Source organism: Zootoca vivipara, chromosome 6 (assembly GCF_965207765.1).
Source record: "Zootoca vivipara chromosome 6, rZooViv2.hap1.1, whole genome shotgun sequence".
Taxonomy (NCBI): domain Eukaryota; kingdom Metazoa; phylum Chordata; class Lepidosauria; order Squamata; family Lacertidae; genus Zootoca; species Zootoca vivipara.
This window is the reverse complement of record NC_142589.1, coordinates 64,136,434-64,160,423: the sequence shown is the minus strand read 5'-3', so window position 1 is coordinate 64,160,423 and position 23,990 is coordinate 64,136,434. Positions and strand designations below refer to the sequence as shown.

The following is a 23,990-nucleotide window of genomic DNA, read 5'->3' as shown; positions in this document are numbered from 1 at the left end:
GTTTCCAAGGCACCAACTTATGTTTTCCTTTATGATACTGAAGATAAATGTTACTAAAAATTAAATAGAAGAGCAATGTCTGTAATCTTACTGTAAAGTTTAGGAAATATTGTTTGACCAAAGTGAAACATCCATCCCTGGTCTTGAATGACAAATAGTACCAGGGGACAGAATTGTACTCTTCCAGTAGATTATCCTTGTAATAGATAATATATTCAAATTTAATTTATCTTGGTTGTGAGAAGATATTGCCAGTCTTAGCATGATTAGGTATGTAAGGATTTTGGAGAGAAGTGGGAAATCTTTCTCTATAGTATTCATTTATTTAAAAGTATTTCTGGGCCACCTTTCAGGGAAAAGCCTCATGAAGGTGGATTCCTAAGTAAAAGGTAAAGGTAAAGGGGCCCCTGACCATCAGGTCCAGTCGTGTCCGACTCTGGGGTTGCGGCGCTCATCTCGCTCTCTACGCCGAGGGAGCCAGCGTTTGTCCGCAGACAGCTTCCGGGTCATGTGGCCAGCATGACAAAGCTGCTTCTGGCGAACCAGAGCAGCACACGGAAACGCTGTTTACCTACCCGCCGGAGCGGTCCCTATTTATCTACTTGCACTTTGATGTGCTTTCGAACTGCTAGGTGGGCAGGAGCTGGGACCGAGCAACGGGAGCTCATCCCGTTGCAGGGATTCAAACCGCCGACCTTCTGATCAGCAAGCCCTAGACTCTGTGATTTAACCCACAGCGCCACCTGGGTCCCTAGATTCCTAAGTATAATTAGCTTAATACATAAACCAAGATAATATATTCAAGTACATAGTATATTCAGATAATTTCCTCCAGCTATAGGACCTTGCCAGAGCACTGAGATCAACCTATGAGGTTTTGTTGTAAGTCCCCACTACCACCAGAAGCATAGGAAGTGAACATGAGGGACAGGGCCTTTTTGGTTATGGCACCAAGATTGTGGAATGCCCTGCTAAGACAAGAGTATCCAACATAGGACCTCCAGATGATGTAGGACTACAATTCCCATTATCCCTCTCCATTGGCCATGCTGACGGGGGCTGATATAAGTTGGAGCCCAAAAACATATGGAGAGCACCACATTGACTACCCCTACTCTAAGGTAAGTCCATCTGAGCCTATCTTTGCTCTGCTTCCCCCCCCCCCCCCGACAGGCGTCTAAGGTGCATCTCTTCCAAAAGGCAATTTTGGTATTTGGCCACTGCTGTTGTAAGCGACTGATAAGTTGCTGAATTTATAGTAATTTTTAAGTTTGCTATTTTCCCCTTTTTCATTATTTGTCACTGTAATTGCTTCAGTAGAAATATTGAAATAGAGTTTTAGTAGGAGTCACAGAGTATGGATACAACTTTTGCCTATGTTCTATTTTGGATTCCTAACAATTTTGCGAAGCCTTGCCTCCAATAAATACAAATAACCGTATTGCCTTCTAATTATTGTTTGGGGGGGGGGGCCATTCTAGAAAGGAAAGGAAATCAAAATAGCCTTCTCCATTCAAACTCAGAAAAGTCACCCTTTTCACCGTCATTTGTGTGTCGAAGCCAGCTGGCTGCAAATCTGCATTCAGGGAATTTCAAAACATTTTCTCTCCTCTCTTGGGGCTCATGGTGCAGACAGCACTGCAGGAGATGCAAGCTGGCGACAATAGGCTGCTCCTGTGGCTAAAAGACACACAGATGCAGCCCCCCATGTGCTAAAGGCCTTTTATGGAGAGAGGGAAAATGTTTCTGGTCATGCATATTAATAAAGGCGGCCTACTATAAAGATTTCCTAAAATAAAGACATTTGGCTATATTAAAGAGATTCAGTGCTTGACAGTTTCTTGAATGGATGCCATTTGAGGAGGCGTAGCTACTTGAATCCCAGTTTCTTTCAACTTGTCATCTAGCACAAAAACAAACATTGGTCATTAAGAGAGGGGTTGAAATGACATGATTAGAGCCGTGATTCCCTCCTAGGCTAACAGTTAAGAGGATAGAGAGGTGAAAGGATTATAGTGAAAGAAAGAGCAGTCAAGCAAAGAGATCGATTAAGTTTATTAGTTCAGAAAGAAACAATGCGCGAGAAAAGGGGCATGCTACTACCGAGGGGATTTTAAAGGCAGAAAACATAGACAAGATCTAGGGCAGTGCAGCGGTAGGATAAATATTTCTGAGAATAAAGATGTGTACCTCCGAAGTTCAGAATCATTGTTTTAATCAGAATTTTGTTCTTTTATAAAGCGGCTTCTCTTTCATACCAGAGTTAACAGTTCGGGGGTAAAAATAGTGACAGCTGTTCAATGCTTAGGCCACATTTTGCTTCACCAACATGTATAAGCTCAAAGAGACCTGAATATGCCTCAGAGATATTTAGCACACACAGACACAGACACAGACACCAATGTTTGCCACATACATCCACCCCTCCCTCTAACAGACGGTTTGGTAAAAATGAAAAAGCCCAAAGCAGAATGCACTTCGGAGCAACTGCATATCTATACAGTACAACCATTACATAAAAGGCATTAGTTACAGGTAGGTAGCGTGTTGGTCTGACGTAGTAAAATAAAATAAAATAAATCCTTCCAGTAGCACCTTAGAGACCAACTAAGTTTGTCATAGTGATGAGCTTTCGTGTGCATGCACACTTCTTCAGATATTCTACGTTTGTGAGGTACAGGACTGCAACCCCAGTAAACTTTACGGTGGAGCAGGGATTCAAATTTGGGTCTAGCACTCTAACCACTGCACTACACTGGCTCTGAACACATTATTTTGTACAGTGGTACCTCAGGTTAAGAACTTAATTCGTTCTGGAGTTCCGTTCTTAACCTGAAACAGTTCTTAACCTGAGGTACCACTTTAGCTAATGGGGCCTCCCTCTTCCACCGCCACCACACGATTTCTGTTCTCATCCTGAAGCAAAGTTCTTAACCTGAGGTACTACTTCCGGGTTAGCGGAGTCTGTAACCTGAAGCTACCACAGTATTTAGAGGGGGGGAAATAGACACAGAAATTTGAAAAATTAATTTTGAATTCAAAGTATGTTGTAATCCTGTAAGAAGAGAGCTCTTTGCATTTTTTCTTTTATTCACAGCTCCCCTCTCAACTCTCCTTCCAGCCTTAAGGGTAAGGGTGGACAATAATTTTAGAATGGTGAAAAGGCGCTTTGACGACACACCAAACAGACAGACGCACGACTTGCTAAATCCCTGAAAATTAAATTGTAGCTAGCTTATACCAGTGCTTGCTTCCATGCAAGAATAATAATAATATACATAAAGAAACAAATCCACCTCAGTCATAATGTTTGCCTCATTTATTTGTTTGTGTTTACTTCGTGGAAAATGAAAGTGTTTTCAGATTTGCTTTTAAGGTCTTTTGTTTCCACAGTATCAACAAAATAAGCTCTGTAACCTAGAATGTTTCTTTGGAAGCTGGGATTTTTTCGTGTGGATGGAAGGGGGGAGTACTGCAGAGCTCATGACAAAATAATGAGAATTGAATCTGGCTGCCTCTTGTGGTCTGGAACATGAAAAGCAAAGGGATTTTATTCTGAGGCTATAAATAACCACTGCCATTTACATTCAAAGACCAACCACGGAAAATTGCAGACCCCATAGGAGAGCCTTAAAGACTGACATCGGTAGCTGATGGTAGAAGAGATACAAGAAAATGCTTTGCAGTTCCTACCAGGGCAAAATACTCCTCTGTGCCCCACTTATTTCCTCTGGCGAGCACATAATTAAGATGGTTAGCAGCAGGCACTGTGGATCAGGGTTTGCATAACTATAACATCTTTATATCAAGATGTACAGAATGACCTATGGAGCCTTTCCCAGTATGTTAAGCCAATTCAAAGCTGTCACAGCTCTCCCTGGTGTCTAACCCCCAGCAGAGTCCCCCTACTATCTTTCTTGCATTTTTTTTCCTTCTTGTTTAACTGACTGCTTCCCCCCACCCCACCCCTTCTCTTCAAATCTATCAGGTTCATCAAACTGGTGAAAAGCAAAAAGGAAAGGCATGTTTCCCCCCGGAGGCAACGCTGTTTCACACTTTGAGAAAGATGATTTCAGCTGTCTACTGGAAGTAAACAGCTCCCAAGGAAAAGCCTGGGCAAATGTCAACACTCTTGTTCACAAATGATTCCGCTGCTCCTGAGAAGACCAGGCACTTACAGGTCACCAAAACCAAATAGTGGGAAGGGATCTCAAGGGTCCGGCATCTCATGCATGAACCTGCACCTAGTATGACCAGACAAGAATATGTGGGATCTTGCACAGTGTGCGAAGGAAACATGGTCTGCAACTAGCAATGCTATCTGAGGCAGTGGTCATAGACCACCTGGCTTGCAGCTTTTAAATCAGAGGCAAGGAACTCTGTGGTTCTCCAAATTTTGGCCTCCCAACCAGCCCCAACTAGCAATGGATCTCTTTTTTAAGTTATTTATTATGGTGTGTGTGTAAAAGTCACCTTATGTGGGCTTATTCCTTTTTTTTTTAATCGACATGTTGATGACTTAAAGAAAACTAAGTCATCTCACATTAAAATCAATGGGATTTGCATGAGCTTAGTTTTGGCCCAAGCTCCCGAACAGGGGGTGTAAGACAATGATCACTTACACTTTCATATTGACCTGACAAATCCTTCATTTGCTGTGTGCACAAGGCTGCAACTTTCAGTAACAGTGCAATACCAAATGCATCTTCTTGAGTTCAAGCAGATTATGCCCTCTGAACCATACCAGAGCTGTTGCAAGACTATTCATACACACACTACCCTCCAAATTTTAAGCTGAAAGGAACTTTTCCAACAGAGCCTAGCCCATCAGAGACTGACAACAATGAAGATATGTAAATGAAGGTGAAAAGGCAACATAAGTTAGCTAACAAATCTTCCATCAGCAAAGCTCAGTTTCAGTGAAACAAGCATATTACATGTTTTCCCACTCCAATCATTAACAGGCTAGCATTTAGTCTTCTTCTAATTATCTTGCGTACTGGCCAGCAGTAAAGCCTTACAACATTCATCAATGAATAATGGCTGTCCACTGCTCCAGCTAAAACTCTGATTCCCAAACAAGCATAGAAAGGTTTGTAGCAAGCCTTTTAAATGCTGGAATTTGCCCCTTTTCCACAACGTGCAGTTTAGAATGTACTATGTATACAGAGAAAGTTGACCCAAGACCCAGGGAAACTTGGGTCGGGGTGGAGTGCAGCATCTGCCAGTGGGCTAGATCATCAGCATCTCCTGGTCCCACTATGGGCCCCTTTAATAGGTGGCTGGGGCCTCCCACCTGTCAATCACATGATGCCACCATGGCAGCAGGTGATCCAACTTCAAAGGGACAGGGGCTTTCATCAAAAGGAAAGGGAAGATACCCTTCAAATGGGGCTTCCAGTCAGGCCAGGGAACCCTCAAGTTCAGCCAATCCCAGCGGGGCTTGCAGTTGGAACTGATCATCAAGGTAAAGGGACCCCTGACCATTAGGTCCAGTCATGACCAATTCTGGGGTTGCGGCGCTCATCCCGCAGTATTGGCCGAGGGAGCCGGCGTACAGCTTCCAGGTCATGTGGCCAGCATGACAAAGCCACTTCTGGCAAACCAGAGCAGCACACAGAAATGCCGTTTACCTTCCCGCTGTAGCGATACCTATTTATATACTTGCACTTTGACGTGCTTTCGAACTGCTAGGTTGGCAGGAGCTGGGACTGAGCAATGGGAGCTCACCCCGTCGTCGGGATTCGAACCGCCGACCTTCTGATCGGCAAGCTCTAGGCTCTGTAGTTTAACCCACAGCGTCACCAGCGTCCCTCCCTGATCATCTAATTGGCACCAACTATGAACTCCTTTTGGGGGAGAATCAACAGCACTTGAGAGTGCTGGGGGGTCAATCCCAGCAACAAAGCAGCATTTGGGACCGGAATTTGAAAGGAGCCAAATGCCAACCCCGCTTTCTAATGAATGAGCAGGAGTGTGCTTCAAGTGTCCCAATTGTTCCTTCACTTATTCATCCCACACCAGGAATACATATCGATCCAGTGAACACAATCGGCATTCGCCGACTGTTTTTGCTTTCAGTCTGCAAACAATACGCAATTGATTGCGTTGTTCTATCTCTCCCCCCCCCCCCCCGCCATTTGCATTGTGTTCCCTTTGCTTTGAAATGAATGAGGTGGAACAATGTAATGACAACATAATTCAAGCAACAGTGTAAGTTATGTGATTTTGCCAATGCGGACATTGAGACCAATAACATAGTTCTGGGCAGAATACAAACTGCAGTGGAATGGAAACAGTACTGCGTGTAAGAAACATAGGGCAAAACATCCCTACTAGTGACTAGTAATCACTGGCAGGCTTATCCTTCATTGATTTCTCTACTCTCTTTTTAAGAGCCATTAAACGAACAAGAACATCTGAGAAGTTACTCTCTCTCTTCCTCCAAGTTCTTACAGGAGAATCTCCTATATAAAAAATAAATAAATACAGCAACTGATTCACCCTTTTTTTCTTGAGGTTTTTTTTTTTTGTAAACACTCGGGATGCAAATAAGAGACTGAAAATTAATCTGGCTTTTTAATGAAGGCTAAATATACTTCTTCCATTCAAAAAGGCAAACGGGGGAAAGAATCCAAAGAAAAAGCCATCCATTGTAGCCAAACAACTCACTACCATCTAAAACCCTCTCTCAAGCATTTGACTTCCATCATTCTCCATTTTGCAAAAACGAGTCCAATTTTTTTAAAAAATCAGTCATTCAATTGCATTAGAAGGGAAATGCTGTAGGATAAAATGAGAACTAAATCAGAAAATAAAAGGGGAAACCCATCCGCATCTGGAAGGACCATTTCCGCTTATTAGCAATGTAATGAAGCACATACTCACCAAAAGAGGAGCCAATCAGAGGGAGCCCGTAGGTGAGCCAGCAGAATCCATCAGAGAGCAACACATGGAAAAGAGCGAGAGAGGCAACATATTGATTAGCCAGGCAACGTAGCTTTCAAAAACAGCTGTACGTACAAGTGACCTTAATCCACAAAGGTGAGAGAGTTCATACCTACAGATTTACTTTATTTCCCCCTAAAGTCTAGCAGAAGTTGTTCCTTAAGACTTCCTGCAGAGCAAAAAGCAACTCAACCAGCCAGAGATTCATTCCGGACTCTTTTCAGACGTATATTTATAATTAAAAAGAGCGAGGATGGGTGGGAAGGAAGGTTTAAAAACCAGCCATGTGTTATTTAAAACACAGACGCTCCAAACATCCTGCATATGGCCAGGATGAGTGTTCCTTGTTTTTTGTTGTTGTTTTTTAATCTCAGCAATGAGGGTTTACGGGAAGCTCTGGGTGGTAATCTCGCATATGGATCCGATTTTCACAACCGAAAAATCAAGGAGAGCGAGGAAATGACAGAGAATCCAGCAGAGTTTGGGAGAGGAGAAAATACGATGCTGGAATCTGGAGGCTAGGGGGGAGCTGATCGGCTGCCATGCTTCGCTTCTTGCTGGGTCTAAGCCTGGATCAGTTACGTAAGGGAAACCTTGTTGGGATGGGGGAATTGGTGGTCTGAATCTGTCCAGCTCAAACTCTTAATGGGTTCTGACTGAGCCCTCTAGTGGATTTTTTAAATTTATTTTTTACCAAAAAAAACCATACTTTTTAATTAAATTAACACTGCAAGCCAGCTGATCATACCAAATCCTACACACAAAAGGCGGTGACAAGTAAACACACCAGGTTGTTTCTGCTGTGTTTCTCCTAAAATAAGACACCATCTTATATTTATTTTACTCAAGAAAATAAGCCTATGGCTTATTTTCGGGGGGTGTCTTATTATTTTTTTTAAAGTACTGTATGGTACTCCTCCTGCCGCGGCCGGCGTTGCTGCTGCTGGGTCCCGCTGGCCGCTGACCCGACAGGCGTCCTCCTCCTCCTGCCAGCTCCCGGAGGCCCAGGGCGCTCCGCGCAGCGCTACTCGGCACTTTGTCAGCGCTTCAGCAGCAGGGTCCGCTGGCTTGGGTCACTCGGTGGACTTGCTCCGCGCAGCGCTGACCTAGCAAGTATCCTCCTCTTCCTGCCACGGCTCAGCGCCTGGAACTGGCTGCTGCTAAAGCTCCGACAAAGCGCCCAGCAGTGCGCGCCGTGTGGAGCCCCGAGCCAGCGGGACCCAACTGAAGCGCCCAGCAGCGCCACGCAGAGCACCCCGAGCCACAGCAGGAGGAGGATTCAAAGTGCTACAGAGCACTGCTGGGTCCCGCTGGTTCGGGACGCTCTGCGTGGCGCTGCTGGGCGCTTTGTCAGCGCTTCAGCGGGGCGCGCTGCTGGGTCCTGCTGGTTCGGGGCTCCACTTGGCGTGCGCTGCTGGGCATTGCTGGGTCCCGCTGGCTCGGGGCTCCACTCAGTGCGTGCTGCTGGGTGTTTTGGTGGGGCTGCAGCAGTGGCAGCATCCGGTTCCGGGCCCCAACCCGACAGGCCTCTTCCTCTTCCTTGGCGCCCTCCAGAACTGCACCTAGCACTACGGCTTATTTTCGGGGTATGTCTTATATTTTTTCAACGCATGAAAATCCTGCCATGGCTTATTTTATAGGTACGTCTTATTTTATGAGAAACACGGTGTTTAACTTTAGTTCCACAGTTTAACTATGTGGTGCACAAAGGAAGACTTTCTTTTTATCTGTTCTGAATCTTCAGTGTCACTGGGTGCACACGAGATCTAGCATTATGAAAGGAGGAGGAGAACTTTCCTCTACCTACTTTCTCCGTATCATGAATAATTTTTACAATCTTCTGTCATTTTGCCTCTTACTCGTCTTATCTCCAAAGTAAGGCACTGCACATCACCTTAGAGCTACAAAACATTGTCTGTCTTCCAGTTCATTATGGAAGTTTCATCGGATGCTTTTGCCTGAAGAAGGGCATGAGCTTGCAAAAGCGATTCCCTAACATCAGTTCACAAAGTGAGAAAGAGGATGAAATCTTGACTTTGCTTCACTCTTTTCCCGGTGAGGAAAGACAAACACAGCTACACCAATGTCCTGGGTGTTTCCCCCCCCCCAATAGTTTTCTGTGAGCAGCTGTCTGCTTCTACCCCCTTGCAGGAGACTGCCGGGGGGGGGTGAGTGAGCATCATCATCAAAGTAACCTGTATCCAGACAATGGCAATGTATCTAATCTAGCTCTATGACTACCAGAATCAAGGTTATGGTCTCTTTGGCCTTCCTTTGTCTGCCATCGCAGGAGATGGATGGGGAGTCTAAGTGAGCTTGGAGACGTGATTAGGCTCATTTGTCTTGCACCTGCTACCTCCATAGTTGGGATCTGGTCAGTAGCCTGAGTTGCCATGTGGGAGGAAGCCAGCAAACAGTCATGTGCAAAATGCAAATCACAGCCAAGGGACTATCCAGGAGCAGAGGGCTAAGGACTAAGCCAAGTAAAAGTGATACAGTGGTACCTTGGTTCTCAAATGGCTTAGTTGTCAAACAAATCAGCTCCCGAACACCACAAACCCAGAAGTAAGTGTTTGCGAACATTTTTCGGAAGCCGAACGTCCAATGTGGCTTCTGCTTGAGTGCAGGAAGTTCCTGCAGCCAATCAGAAGCCACACCTTGGTTTTCAAATGGTTTTGGGAGTCGAACGGACTCTGGAATGGATTAAGTTTGAGAACCAAGGTACCACTGTATTGCTAGAAACATATTCAACAGATAATACAAGCTGAAACCACTAAGAAATTACAAGAGCCACTGAAGATGATGGTGATAATTTTTTTGTGTGCCAGCCACTCTGGGGAAACTTCCAACATAATATGCAGAAACACAGCAACAACCCCAACAACACAACAGAAAACCACACATTAAAAGCTTCCTGATACAGGCCTGGCTTCAGATGTCATTGGAAAGTCGTGTAATTGTTTTATCTCTTTGACATCTGCCAGGAAGGCGTTCCACAGAGCGGGCACCACTACCGAGAAGGCCCTCTGCCTGGTTCCCTGTAACTTCACTTCTTGCAATGAGGGCCTTGGAGCTGTACCTTAGTCTCCAGGCTGAACAATGGGAGTGGAGACACTCCTTCAGGTATACAAGGCTGAGACCGTTTAGGGCAGGCATCCCCAAACTGCGGCCCTCCAGATGTTTTGGCCTACAACTCCCATGATCCCTAGCTAACAGGACCAGTGGTCAGGGAAGATGGGAATTGTAGTCCAAAACATCTGGAGGGCCAAAGTTTGGGGATGCCTGGTTTAGGGCTTTAAAAGCCAGCACTAAGCCTTTGAATTGTGCTCAGAAATGTACTGGGAGCCAATGTCGATCTCTTTAGGAGCAGTTTATATTTGATCGCTGCGGCTACTCCCAGTCACCAGTCTCGCAGACACACTAGCAGCCCAATTCTGCCAACAATACTACAGGGTAAGATGCCCAGGACAGAATCTTCTTCCATACTTCATCAGGTCTGCAGAGTGCCCCAAGGGCTGGATGAAGAGACCCAGGGGGTTCACATTGGGCCCCACACGGCCTGAAGTTCTCCACTCCTCCTTTAAAAGGAGCAAGGACTAACACACCCCAAGATAAGAAGAGCCCTGCTGGCTTACATCACTATCATAGAATCATAAAATTTTAGCTTCCTCCTGCTTTTCTGCCCGGCAACTGGCATTAGATGGCAAACCTTCCCTGGATACAGAGGCTCTGCTTAGATAGAAAGAACTCAGTCCAGCTTTAGAGTAGTGAATACACTGAAGACAAAAGACATTAGTGCACAGCAGTGGGGAAGGACCATGGAAAACATCCTCTCTCTCTCTCTTGGTTTAAGCCTCATCTCTCTCTCTTTCCTGATGCTTTGCTGAGCACCAGGCTCTCTGCCTGGATGAGAGCCGGCTCAGCGGCTCTTTCAAAAAGCAAACAAAACTGTCCTCCTCTGACCTGGGGATGTTATCTGGGCAGCCAGTGAATAAACAGCCCTCTCGAAGTCCACCTTCTGGAATAAATCCCAAGAGCTTTTTGGCCTCCCCAGCCTAGGCAGGGACACAGATGGTCCTGGAGATTATAACATATAGGGGAATTAAACAAGGCCACACAAATGAGCTTCCTCATTCAACCCCCCCTCCCCAGGGTTGGCAGGTGCTCCTGGGGGCCGGTGGTCAGGATGTGTTCATTACAAATTGTTTACCTCTGGTGTCCTGCTATGCAATGGGCAGACGAAACGGGGCACACAAAAGGGGTTTGAGAGATGAGAAAGATAAAAATGGGGGTGGGAGGGGGAAGACAGGCAGGGCTGGAAACCGGAAGGGCCAGCTGCCTACTGAGAACAGAGACCCTTGCCGTCATGTATTCCGCTCCTTTTTAGGGTTGGTTTTGTCTTTTTTAATAGTCTCCCAAGAACGATTAGCATCCGGGTGGCAGAATTGTGCATTGGGATTGGTCATGCTGGGAAAGGAAATAAATAAGTAACAAGATGCGATATTTATCTTGCTGAAAAGACCCTTCTGCAAAAGGCCATCATCCATGCTTCAGCGACCACAAACACTCGTCCAAAAAGATAAAATGGGATGAGGAATTAGGTTGGCTTTGTGCTCGTGGTCCCATCCCATTCGTGTGACTTCTGCTGTATAATGAGACATGGCACCGTTGGGGATAGTAAATTACTTAAAATCTCGATGGGCAGAGACCAATCCCTCCCCTCCCCAACCACACACTGAACACACACACACAGGCAAGTGTGCAGAAGGTTGCCAACCCCACTTGCTAATGTACTAGGACAGGGGTAGCCAAACTGGCGCCCTCCTGATGTTTTGCACTACAACTCCCATCATCCCTATTCTTTGGCCATGCTGGCTGGGCCTGATTCACAGAATCTCATAGCACTCGCTACAAAGAGAGTGTGGCAATTCTATCATTCTTCTCTGGCTCGGATTTGCATCTCAGACAAAGAAAAATCAAACTCCTTTCCTCTTCCCGTGCAACCATGCCAGGGGTCCAAACCGAGTCTAATTTGCTTGGACTCCGCCATATTACTTCCCTTCTTGTTGGAAGGGAGGAGAGAAAGAGCTTCATTCCAAGGCAAGCCAGGGTTCAAGCTTACTGATCACTAAAGTGCCTATCACATAAAAAGTTCATACAGGGAAGGGTCAAAGCTCAGTGGTAGATTATATCTACACTGATGGCACTGTGCAAAAGAGTATTATTCATATGTTCTGCATAATCACGGGGCTCCAGGTGCCTCCAAATCCATAGACCTGCAGAAAACGGCAACCAAAAATCATTGGGGGGTCTGGAGCACCTTCCTTACAGAGAGAAAGACAGCTAAGAGGAGAGGGACGTGATACGAGGTTTACAAAGTGATGCAGAGAAAGTGGTGTTCTTCTCCCTCTCATAATGACAGCTGAGTCTCAAAATTGCTCAGCTTCAAAAGCGCTGGAGCCTCAGATGCTCCCCAAACACACACTTGGCCCACAACAGCCAAGTGTTTTGTTTTGGTTTTTAAGCCATTTGCTCCACAGGCTATGAACGTCAACTCCTCCCTGACCACCACCCCCCTTTTTAAAAAGTAGCTGTCAACCATCACACTACAGAAGCAAATGAGAATGCAGACAACAAAAGAAAACACAGCAGCTATCTATCAGCAAAGACATGTGCACTAATAGGCCGAAGAGTATTTAAACTTGTTTGCGCATGACACCCTCTCTCTCTCCCTCATGCACCCTCTTCCATTTTCTGTTCCACATCAGAGGAAAGCAGCAAACAGTGCTGCTGACCCCATCTGCCTGCTTGAAGAAACGAGCGACTCGGAAGGCGGCAGATTGGACAGGGACAATCTGTCCCACCCGCGAGAGGTTTACCTTCACGTCACAGACACGTGCGCTCACCATAACATCAACAACACTGCGGGAAAGTCACGTTACAGCACAACGTGGAGCGGGAGGGGGGGAAAGGGAGTAAGTGGGTCATGTATCGCCCTCACTTACGTCGATCCCTAATGCTGTAATTAATGGAGCTTGTGCGGGAGATGTTTACTACTGTATTTAGAATGCTAACTGTCATCAGAGCCAGCAGATCTTTAGGTGTATGCAGATAATTTTAGATGTGTGTGTGTATATGTTTGTATCTCAATACAGATATAAATATTTCCAGGTAGTCACTTAGCTTCTATTTTTGCTACTCATGTTTGCTCCACTTATCAATTATTATTATTATTATTATTATTATTATTATTATTATTATTATTATTATTATTTATTGAGCTTATTAGTTGCCTTTTTTAAAAAAAACCAGTGTGACTCAAAGTAACTTACAACAACAAATAAATATGTGTCGATACCAGCGTAAAACAAACCATAGAAAACACATTCATATTTTTGAAAGGCAGGATTAAAACGCCACATCCATGGAATGAGGCATTTATCCAGAGGTTTGCAAGCTGTCCTTAAGCACAAGTACATTTTTTGCAAAAACGGGCCTTCTTTCCCTCACAATTGACCTTCCCTCTCCTTTTTGCGTCCTCATCTCCTGACGGTGGGCTGGTTGAAACCGCAAGGCATTGCAATCAATTGCGCTGCTTTTTATAAAGTAGAGGTGGGAATGTTGAAATCCACTCAGGAATTCTTTCAGCATAAAATCGTTCTGACCTGTGCCCAATCCCCGTCCTAATCTCAGCGCTACTCTTGTGGGAGGCCAAAGACCTTCTGAACAAGGCACAGCCAATAGTCAGTGTGAGGTCAGTAGAGGCCTGCACCACACCAGGACCAGGTCTTCTCAGAGTCAGGCTGCTTGAGAATGCAGCCCAAAGTGAGTGGCAAGCTCCATCTAAGGCTAAATACCAGCCCAACAAAGTTAAGAGGGCCACTGTGGTGCCATGGTTGGGACTAAGGCCTAGGAGAGGGTTCAAATCCCCACTCAGTCATGAACCAAGATGGATGACCTCAAGCTAATCACACAGCCTCAGCCTAACCTACCTCACAGGGTTGTTGAGAGGGCAACGTGGGGAGAAGGAGAACTATGTATGCCACCTTGAGCTTCTCGGGGGGGGGGGGGGGAAGTGGGCTGGAAGTGCAAAAATAAAACTTTTTTAAAAAAATCAAAATGTATTTTCCACAAGACTCTATGGACTTCCAATTGCTATTGGATCAAATTCATCAGGGCAGTGGCAACCGGGCCTCTTAGGCTGGAAGGCAGGGCAGTCCACAGCAGGTGGTGCCAGGGATCACAACAGATAGAATAAGCATAGAAACTCTCCCCCCTCTTCATTTTCTACTGGTCCCGCTGCAATGTTGTACCTTCAACACCAGCCTGGCATGCAGGAATTAAACAGGTCAGGGTCTTCATACAGATGTACTGCGGCTTTAGAATAGAATTAGTCTCAAACAAAATGGTGCATTGGGTTCTTCTACAGCGTGGAAAAAATGTGAAGTGTTTTAGGCATAGGAAGCTGCCTTCTACAGAGTCAAGCCTTTGGGTCTATCAATCTCAGTATTGTCAACATTGACTGTCAGCAGTTCTTCAAGATTTCAGACAGGATTCTGTCCCGGCCCTACTTGGAGATTTTTTTTGGGGGGGGGGGGATTTGAGCCTGGGACCTTCTGCATGCAAAGCAGATGCTCTGCCCCTGAGCTAGCACCCTTCCTGAACATATTAACTGCCAGCTCATTCTCAGAGTGCAGATCCTTTTGCAGCCCAAATGGCAATATCTGGGGCTTTTTTCAGCCAGAACTCATCGGAACTCAGTTCTGGCACCTCACGGGTGGGTGCCATTGCTATTATAAGAGTTCATGGTGAGTTCCAGCACCTTTTTCTAGAAAAATAGCACTGGCAAATTCCATTGGAAAAGGGGTAGTTATTGGCTGGTTTAGGATAATGTTTGCAGAAGTACGTGTTTCTAAATGAGGAAAAAATACTCTTGTGGGCTGAAAAAGAGCCCACAAAGACTGAGCATGCTCAATGAGTGCACAATGCTGTCTTGAACCATTGGTTGGGGGGGGGGGTGATGGGGGACATGAGGGGTAGAATAACCAGCAGATGAGAAAGGAGAATGGATTATCCTGGATGAGGGTGTGACTCCAAGAACAGGAATATTTCACACGGCCACAATTCAATTATCCACATATCTCCAACAATTTAAACAAAAATCCTTGTAGAAATTTATCAGCATTTTAGTGCAGATTTCTCCAAATAAACATATGGATATGAATGTGTTTGCAAAGCTGTTTCCCCTAGTATAATGCTTTTTCATTTCCACTAATATATGCATTTTTATGAACATCTCACCCTGGGCTAAGTATTTTTGTAGACATTGCTTGGGCTGGAGAACTGCAACTGCAATATTTGGAGAAGGATTACTGAGTTTTAATTCGGCTTAGTGCTTCAGAAAATGTGTGCTTGTAGGCATAGCCCTCAAGCATTATTATTGTTTTGCTGTCCCATTTACATGGCACAAGGGTTTCTTCAAACTATCTTTACGAAACAAACAAACCAGGGTTGGATGGGGGAGAGGGAGGGAGAATTGGGAAAGGGTTATTCAGACAGTGAAACATCTAACCATATCCCTGGGCATTCTTGCAGAAGCAGGCTGGTCCTGAACATGATATCTGCACTTAACCTTTGCAAGCCGGCAGGTCATTTCGATGGGGTGCGGGGGGGGGGGACGTTATGGTGAAGATACTGGCTGACCTTCTGAAAGCATTCCTTGGCATGCAGAACTAATGCGTTTTCCCTGTTTCAAAGAAGACTTGATGGCTCGATAAGGGGAGATAATGGATATACATACATTGATCAGGAAAAGGGTGGAGGTGGGGAGCAACATTAGAGGAGAAAAATTATGAGCAGGGTGAAGGAAGAGGGCAGCAACGCTGCATGTAGACACCAGGACTCTCCTCAAGCATTGCCATGTGCACTTAGCTATGTGCTCTATCCCCTAGAGAGGTGCTAGCAAGCATGATTCCGAGGAGCACATGAACGAAACCCTTGGAAATTAGTGGAAACCATGCTTTGGGTTTAGTATTGGGCTTTGGGGAGAATTGGGATAAACTAGATCTATTGCTCAAATCCGGGCCGAGGTCAGCCATGGCCAAAAGTAATTACTATCTGCGGGCCAAGCCAAAATGAATTGCAAATCACTTCTAAGAAGAGGATTTGCTTACATCTCTCACATAGTGATCCTTTGCAATGTAGCAAGAAGGGAAGCTTGTGTTGAGGATGGATGAGGAAGGTTATTAATGGACCTTAGTTTGGGGGGGGGAAAGATATTATGGCAAGGCAGGGTGGGGCGTTTGAAAAGCAATGAGATACACCCCTTCATTAGAGTCGCCATTTAGGGTTTGCTTACGGGTTGGGTTTCAAGGAAGCAAATGAGTCATTAAAGTGGTAATAGCTTCTTCACAATATTCCTCAGGGGTTTTGGAGAGATGTTGCAAGAAATTTTGTCTTTTGCAAGCTTGGGGTGGCAGCCTGGGTCACCTGCAGCGGACAAGACTTTTAGTAGGACCCAGGTGGCGCTGTGGGCTAAACCACTGAGCCTAGGGCTTGCTGATCAGAAGGTCGGCGGTTCGAATCCCTGTGACGGGGTGAGCTCCCGTTGCTTGGTCCCAGCTCCTGCCAACCTAGCAGTTCGAAAGCACATCAAAAATGCAGGTAGATAAATAGGAACCGCTATAGCGGGAAGGAAAACGGCGTTTCCATGTGTTGCTCTGGTTTGCCAGAAGCGGCTTTGTCATGCTGGCCACATGACCTGGAAGCTATACGCCGGCTTTCTCGGCCAATAATGCGAGATGAGTGCGCAAACCCAGAGTCGGTCACGACTGGACCTAATGGTCAGGGGTCCCTTTACCTTTACCTAAAATGTCACAAATTGGCAAGTACGCTTTCAAGTTCTTCAGAAATCTTCATCAGACAGGACGTTAAAAAACAGGAGTGGAATATGAGGCAGAGAGAGAAAGCTGGCATTAAAACCATAAAGCCTGCAGTTGTAATAATTGTGCCCTCTCAGCCCATCACCCATTCCCATCACCCCACCACCACCCTCTGAATATACATAAGGGTCTGGTGGAATCTGTTTCAGTGTATCTGAAGAAGTGTGCATGCACACGAAAGCTCATACCAAAATAAAAACTTAGTTGGTCTTTAAGGTGCTACTGAAGGAAATTTTTAATTTTGTTTCGACTCAGACCAACACGGCTACCTACCTGTAACAATAATTGTGCAGTACAAGCACCGGTCCTGAAAGACCTACATTGGCTCCCAGTATAATTCCAAGCACAATTCAAAGTGTTGGTGCTGATCTTTAAAGCCCTAAACGGCCTCGGCCCAGTATTCCTGAAGGAGCGTCTTCACCCCCATCATTCAGCCCGGACACAGAGGTCCAGCTCCAAGGGCCTTCTGGCGGTTCCCTCACTGTGAGAAGTAAGTTGCAGGGAACTAGGCAGAAGGCCTTTTCAGTAGTGGCGCCCACCCTGTGGAACACCCTCCCATCAGATGTCAAGGCAACACTCACTTCCGGCTTTCAATCCTTCGGGAGCTGATTTGTTCGGGAGCCAAGGCGTTTGAGATCCAAGGTACGACTGTACTGGCTAACAACCAGTAAGGTTAATCTTTTAAGATTTCTTTAAATTCGGGGACAACCTTCAAATAAGGCCAAGGTAGTGACATCACCCAATTAAGTACCAAGTTCAGAGTACAGTGGTATCTTGGTTCCTGAACAAATTGGCTCCCGAAAGCTGCAAACCCAAAAGTAAGTGTTCCGGTTTACGAACATTTTTTGGAAGCCAAATGTCCGTTCCAGCAGTCCGCATTGTTTCCAATCAACCAATCAGGAGCCGCACCTTGGTTTTCAAATGTTTTGAAAGTCGAACCAACTTCCAGAACAGATTGAGTTCAAGAACCAAGGTACCACTGTAGTCACAAATAATTAATTTTAATGCTCGCACAACAAACTTCCACCCAGTGACGCTGTCACTTTTTACATGCCTTGTTGTTTTCAACCTTACCTTGTATGTTTCAGCCCTTCTGCATATACAACTGCCATATTCATAATTCTTCACAACGCAACAGGTAAATTAGGCTTCTCCAAGAGGCTCGTGTCACAAGAAACCAGTTTGCCTGAGGCAGAAAGGAAAGAGAGAAAATGCCATTACCATCTTAGAAGTCTGAAGCAACGAAGGCATTTCCATCAATCTGAGGCAGTAATGCTTCTGAAAAGCAGTTGCCGGAAACTGCCGGAAGGTGAGAGTGCTCTTGTCCTCGGGTCCTGCTTCTGAGTTTCCCACAGGCACCTGTCTACTATACAGCAATTATGCCTTTCTGAATCTGCCTTAGCTCGCTCAGGAACTAACCAGCACCAAAAAAAAAGGGAGTACTTTAATGGTATCTATAAGGATGTGACAGAGCGTTACCTACCCGAAAATTAAAGTGAATAAGAGGATAGTCAAGCTCAAAAGAACAGGTTTTTAATACACGTCATCCTAGACATTGCCTGTCGTTTAAAAGTGTAATAAACACACACAAATAATGTGTTCCATTCTCCCCCACCCCACCCCATTTTTCCAGCTAAACATTATCAGCTTACCAACTGCATATTCCACCCCTTCAGCTCCACATTTTGTGTGCAACTGTCATATCCCATTTGCTGCAGCTGTTTTCAGTAGCGGGCAGCATGGTGGGGGCTGGAATGCTCACCTGACTTCCCTTCAGCTATGTTGCTGCGGCATCCTGGGATGGGGAAAGGGGAGAGAGGCGAGATCAGCATGGTGGAAACTTGCCGGCAGGACAACCAGACTGGCTCCGCTGGCGTGTTTGCACAGTGACAACTTGGCCACCACCTCACCTATCCCCGTCCTGGTATGAAGCAGCGACACAGTCAGATGAGCAGCTTCATCTTGCCTTCCATTTCTGAATCTGAAGGTGCATTAAGCCAATTTGAGAGCCTGAAGACATCCTTGAGACAGAGGCAAACAGGCACGCACACACCCCACATACAATAACACAGCCTGTCCATTACCTGACCATTAAGGGTTCCCTCATCAAGAGGCGAGAGACAAAAGAAAAACCATTAAGATAGGAGAGACCTCACAGCCCTGGACAGAGCGTCGCTGAGCTCCGAGAAGCTGCTTAAACCTCTGGCAAACACAGTAACAGTTTCTTTGGAAAATAATTAGGCCAACTGCCACCCACACACCCACACCCGCTGGCTGGGGAGCTTGCATCGTCCCCCTTTTCAAGTAAGCAGTGCTGGAAGTCAATCCTGGAAGTTGGGTAAACTCTGAACAGTGGACAATGGCAAACAAGGCCTGGGAGCCCGTCTGACAAGTTCCAGATTATGTAAAACACCCGAAAAAATCCATTGTGAACAAGGAAACGGCAGTCTGTTTCTGCCTCCAGCCAGCTGGCAAAAGCTGGGCCAAGGCCGCTTGCCAACTGCGAGGGAAAGTAATTTAAGCCCAGAGAGTTGCATCACCACATCAGCTCGTGATGCAAGGTGGCAGCGAGCAAAGCAGCAGCAGCACTTTGATACGGCAATCCAAAAGCATACTTCCTTTATATGGCATTTCTTCCTTTCCCTAATCAGATGTTGCAACAGGCTTTCCTGCAACACAGCTGCAGTTAAAGGAGTGTGGATGCTGCAAGGCAACAAGCATTTCTGGAAAGCAACTTCTGCACACAAGGAAGGATAGTGGGCGGCCTAAAGGTTCTGAGAATGGCAGCAGGACCTGTTACCAGCAATGTTAGCCAGGTGGCTACATGCATAGGAGCCAGAACCTGGCTCAAATTGTTTGAGCCTAGTTTGTTTTCACTAATCACTGTTCCTTGAGCTCGGACAGCACAGAGCACTGTGGGAAGTCCTAAAAGGAGAACAGGATGTTTTGACCTCCAGATGCATGTGAAGGAAGCAAAAGGACTCGTTCCCCTAATGCTAAACTGTGGTTTAGTATTGTTTCTGAGCAGGGTCCAAGTGTTTTTGCTATTTTTATTTCATGCACGTTCATCCATGCAAAAAAACAAAACAAAAACTCCCAAATACTTTGGTTTAGCCCAATAGGAACAGTCACCCAGTGGAGCAGTGTTTCTCAACCTTTTTTGGGCCACGGCACACGTGTTCCGTGAAAAAAATCACGAGGCACACCACCATTAAAAAAGTTAAAAAATTTAACTCTGTGCCGCCCTATATTATAATTATGACTGTAAGAAACACTTGCCAAATATTGCTTTCCGGCGGGTCAGTGCTGTGTATTGGCGGCCGCCAGGCTCGTTTGCACTGAGCTTTGGGAAAGAGGAGGAAAAATACTGCTTTCCGGCGGGTCAGTGTAGATTATTGGCGGCCGCCAGGCACGTGACAATGCAAATCGCCCTTCTCGTCGCCGCACGTCGCCGCACACCAGCCAGTGTCTCGCAGCACATTAGTGTGCAGCGGAACAGCGGTTGAGAACCAATGCAGTGGAGAATTAGAAAGAGGAAAATGAAAGCTCAAAAGAAATTATTCCCTTTTAACTATGCCTAAATTTTATTCAACTTAAACCCCAAGGACCCACAAAGGCAGCCTTCTGTCATTAGTAAAGTCTCACCAGTTTTACTAGAACTTACACTAACACACAGTAATTTAGCCATACTGTGCCGAGTTACCTTGCTCCACCTTTGCTTTGAAAAACCATCAGAGTGAATCACTTTCAGGTTTCCCCACACGAAGAACTAAACCAGTTCCAAGAGATGTGCCAAACCGATTACCAAACTGCTTGTGGTTTGAACTGAAACGGCTTCAGCTCCACCCCAACCTAAAATGTTAATTATGTGAACGTAACCAACTTGAATTTGCACATTTGTGTACGTGTGATAGATCTTCTATAATATCATAGCTGGCTGCTTTCTTCTGTAGTGTTCTTACAATATTCATTTTTTAAAGGGATCAATCGTGCCGAAGGCATAACAATATTCTTCTGGTCCTAAATGCGGTCCAGATACACAAGCAGGGAAGGGTGATCACATGATTTCATTCAGAGGTTCTCCAATATGCATGTGAATAAGCTACTAAGAACAATAGAATCATAGACTTGTATAGCTGGAAGATACCCTGAGAGTCATCTAGTTCAACCCCCTGCAATACAGGAATCTCAACACATGGTCTCCCATCCAATTTAAACTGGACCGGACCCTGCTTAGCTTTGCAAATGTGCTAGCATTTTTTATTGCTGCACTGGAGGTCTAGATTTAAAGGGGCACACACCACCACCTTCTCTCCTTTGCCACAGGTATGAGAAACCATTGGGTCTCCAAATGTTGCTGGCCTACTATTTCCATCATCCTCAGCCATTGGTCATGCATGCAAGGGATGATGGGAGTTGTAGTTCAGCAACATCTCGAAGCCAAAAGATTCCCCCCTCCTGGCCTAAGCTTCAGATCCAGAGTTTGATTTGGCTAAGGGAAAGGAACAGGTTCATGCCCATTAACCCCCAGCAGGGCTAACAGCAATACCAGAGAGGGTGGGGTTCAGTTGGGAAAGTGACAGTGTGTAGCCAGTGTGGTGCGGTGGTTAAGAGCAGTAGACTCATAATCTGGGGAACCGGGTGCTCGTCTCCACTCCTCCACATGCAGCTGCTGGGTGACCTTGGGCTAGTCACACTTCTCTGAAGTCTCTCAGCCTCACTCACCTCACAGAGTGTTTGTTGTGGGGGAGGAAGGGAAAGGAGAATGTTAGCTGCTTTGAGACTCCCATTGTTCTAGGCGCATTTGTGAAAGGGAATTTCATTAGCGCAAGCAGTTTCTGAACTCTGCGCCTTCTTAGTACTGTGCCTAAGATTTCAGATTAAAACTGCAGAGTTGAAGGAAAGGAGGACCTTTTTCTGCCTCCCCACTTCCAGCCACTCTCTGAAGACTAGAGAAGAGACCTTCTTAAGAATATTAGGGGGGTGGGCAGGGGAAGGACTAGACCATGTGAAAAATGAACATAATATTTGAGCTGCAGTTCATTCATTTCCAGCTTTGTATTCTTGTTGTGTGTGTGTGTGTGTGTGTGTGTGTGTGTGTGTGTGTGTGTGTGTGCCTAGACATTCCAGTGTTGCGCCCTGACCTAGGCTTAAGGTGCCATTTAGCTCCTAGCTTTCATATTTCCATTTCTAACACTGGATAAATCTTCCTAAGAAGGGGGAGCATGAGAGGACCTTGACATTGCCCATCCACAGTAAGCACATGGATAGCTGACTGAGCTGGCAGACAGGTCATAATCTATCCTAGTTTCATTTAATTATAGTATTAACAACTAAATTTGCATCTATCCATAAAAATCAGGTCATGCAAATTGCTATCTTTTGCCCTCTTTTGGAGTGACACAGCTTGAGTTCACCAGTGGCAAAGGGTTTCACCCCTTCGCCTCAACCACCCTCCCAGAAAATTCAAACGCCAGTCATCACGCACCGCCCGCCCCTCCCGCAACTTCAGTTCCTGGGGGGAAATATTGCTAAATGTGAAGAGATCTGGGTCTCATTCCTAATTACATTAGGATGAATGATTCAAACAAGAGTAGCACACCCTACCCAAAAATGTCTGGTGGGGCAAAGAAACAAACCTGCCAGATCTCCATACTGAGCAGGTAATTGCCTTAAATCCTTTTTCTTTCGTTCTTTCTTTTTGGCTGACTCACTACAGGTGCCGAGCAAGGGGTAGGAACACACCTGCTGTCACTTCAGCTTGGAGCAAGCCATTTCTCAGAGCCAAGCAAGAACCCTCCTCGAGGTCGGAGGAAAGCTGCTCCTTCGACACGCTTAGTTCCTAGCCTGAGGCAAGCGAGCGATTTTGGGGCAAGGAGTTGCGAGCTGGCTTTGAGCCAAGTTCCACATTAAGCTTCGTGCACAGCATATATCCGTGTCACTGGTTTGTCTTTAATTACATCTATGCGGGGGCTGCTGATTTTAATCCAGGTCACTGTGGTGTGGGGAGGGGAGCTTTCGTCCCTCCCCCCTCAGCTTGCATTACTAAGATTGTCACACCCACTCATGTGGGTGGAAGGCTTGAAGGGGGAGAAGGTCCCCCACATAAGCTAAACAAGCTATAGCTTAGGGCGACACTGTCTTGGCCCCCCAAAAATTTTTCACTATTTATATACTGTACTTCTTAACTGTATTTCAGTTAGGGTTGCCAGACTCAATAGAGGACAGGACTTCTGTGCCTTTAATTGCCCTGCTCTCTTTTGAGTCTGGAAACCTTAAAGAGAAACCAGCAGACCCTTTGCTTGGAAATTAAACAAAGGGTCTGCTGGTTTCTCTTTAAGGTTTCCAGACTCAAAAGAGAGCAGGGCAATTAAAGGCACAGAAGTCCTGTCCTCTATGGAGTCTGGCAACCCTAATTTCAGTTCAACAATTACTTTGATAAAATACTTATTTTGTTATGTTCAAATGGCTTTAGATACCTATTAGGTCCATAAATTACCATATAGCATATATTCAACACAAAAAACAGCGACAATTTTTGTTGTTGACAAAGGACAGCTGGACATAAAAGACCCATTACCTTTAGTAACTCATCAAACCTAAATCCAGCCCTGTGTGGTGGGATAACTGGAATGTGTCATTGAACTACAACACCGTCTTTTGCTTGTCTACCGTATATAGAGCAGACAGTATCAATAGTGGATCCAATGGTCAAGAAGGTGACTTCTGCACAAGATATAGAAGGAAATGAGGATCAGATGGGGTTCGTCAGCTTGAGAAGGAAGCCGATCTAGGCTCCACTGCCTTGCGGGGCATGTCTGGGGGAAGAAAAGGCTAAGGAGGAAACCCTACACAAATCCGGAGTGGAGTCCCTAAGACGGTTGGATGGCGCCTTGCTTGCACACCTCCTTCCGGCAACTCCTGTAGCCCAGCTGGTGCCAGATGTATTGCTCTGCTTTCCTTTGGACCACATCAACAGGGCCGAGAAGGGGGGGGGGGTCTTGTTGTCTTGGCAGCCCAGGACTTCCAAACACACTGCCCATGCTGGCGCCCCGGGGAAGTCACTTCAGTGCTGTCAATGCAGCAGTTTGACTTCACCCG

The 23,990-nt window shown here is 45.8% G+C and overlaps 1 protein-coding gene across 5 annotated transcripts in view; it reads right to left on the bottom strand.

The window, feature by feature from the left end:
* The window catches only part of EPB41 (erythrocyte membrane protein band 4.1), a 140,099-nt gene that overhangs the window by 106,190 nt on the left and 9,919 nt on the right, over positions 1-23,990 (bottom strand). For 3 of the 5 annotated variants that reach the window (XM_088672444.1, XM_088672422.1, XM_088672425.1), the window contains one exon: positions 17,964-18,075. In XM_088672444.1, coding sequence (XP_088528570.1) covers positions 17,964-18,007 — 44 coding nt within the window. In that variant the 5' untranslated portion in view covers positions 18,008-18,075. Of the gene's footprint in view, positions 1-6,888; positions 7,000-17,963; positions 18,076-18,973; positions 19,110-23,990 lie in introns of those variants that run through there. The other 2 variants (XM_088672424.1, XM_088672431.1) reach the window with 2 other exon arrangements.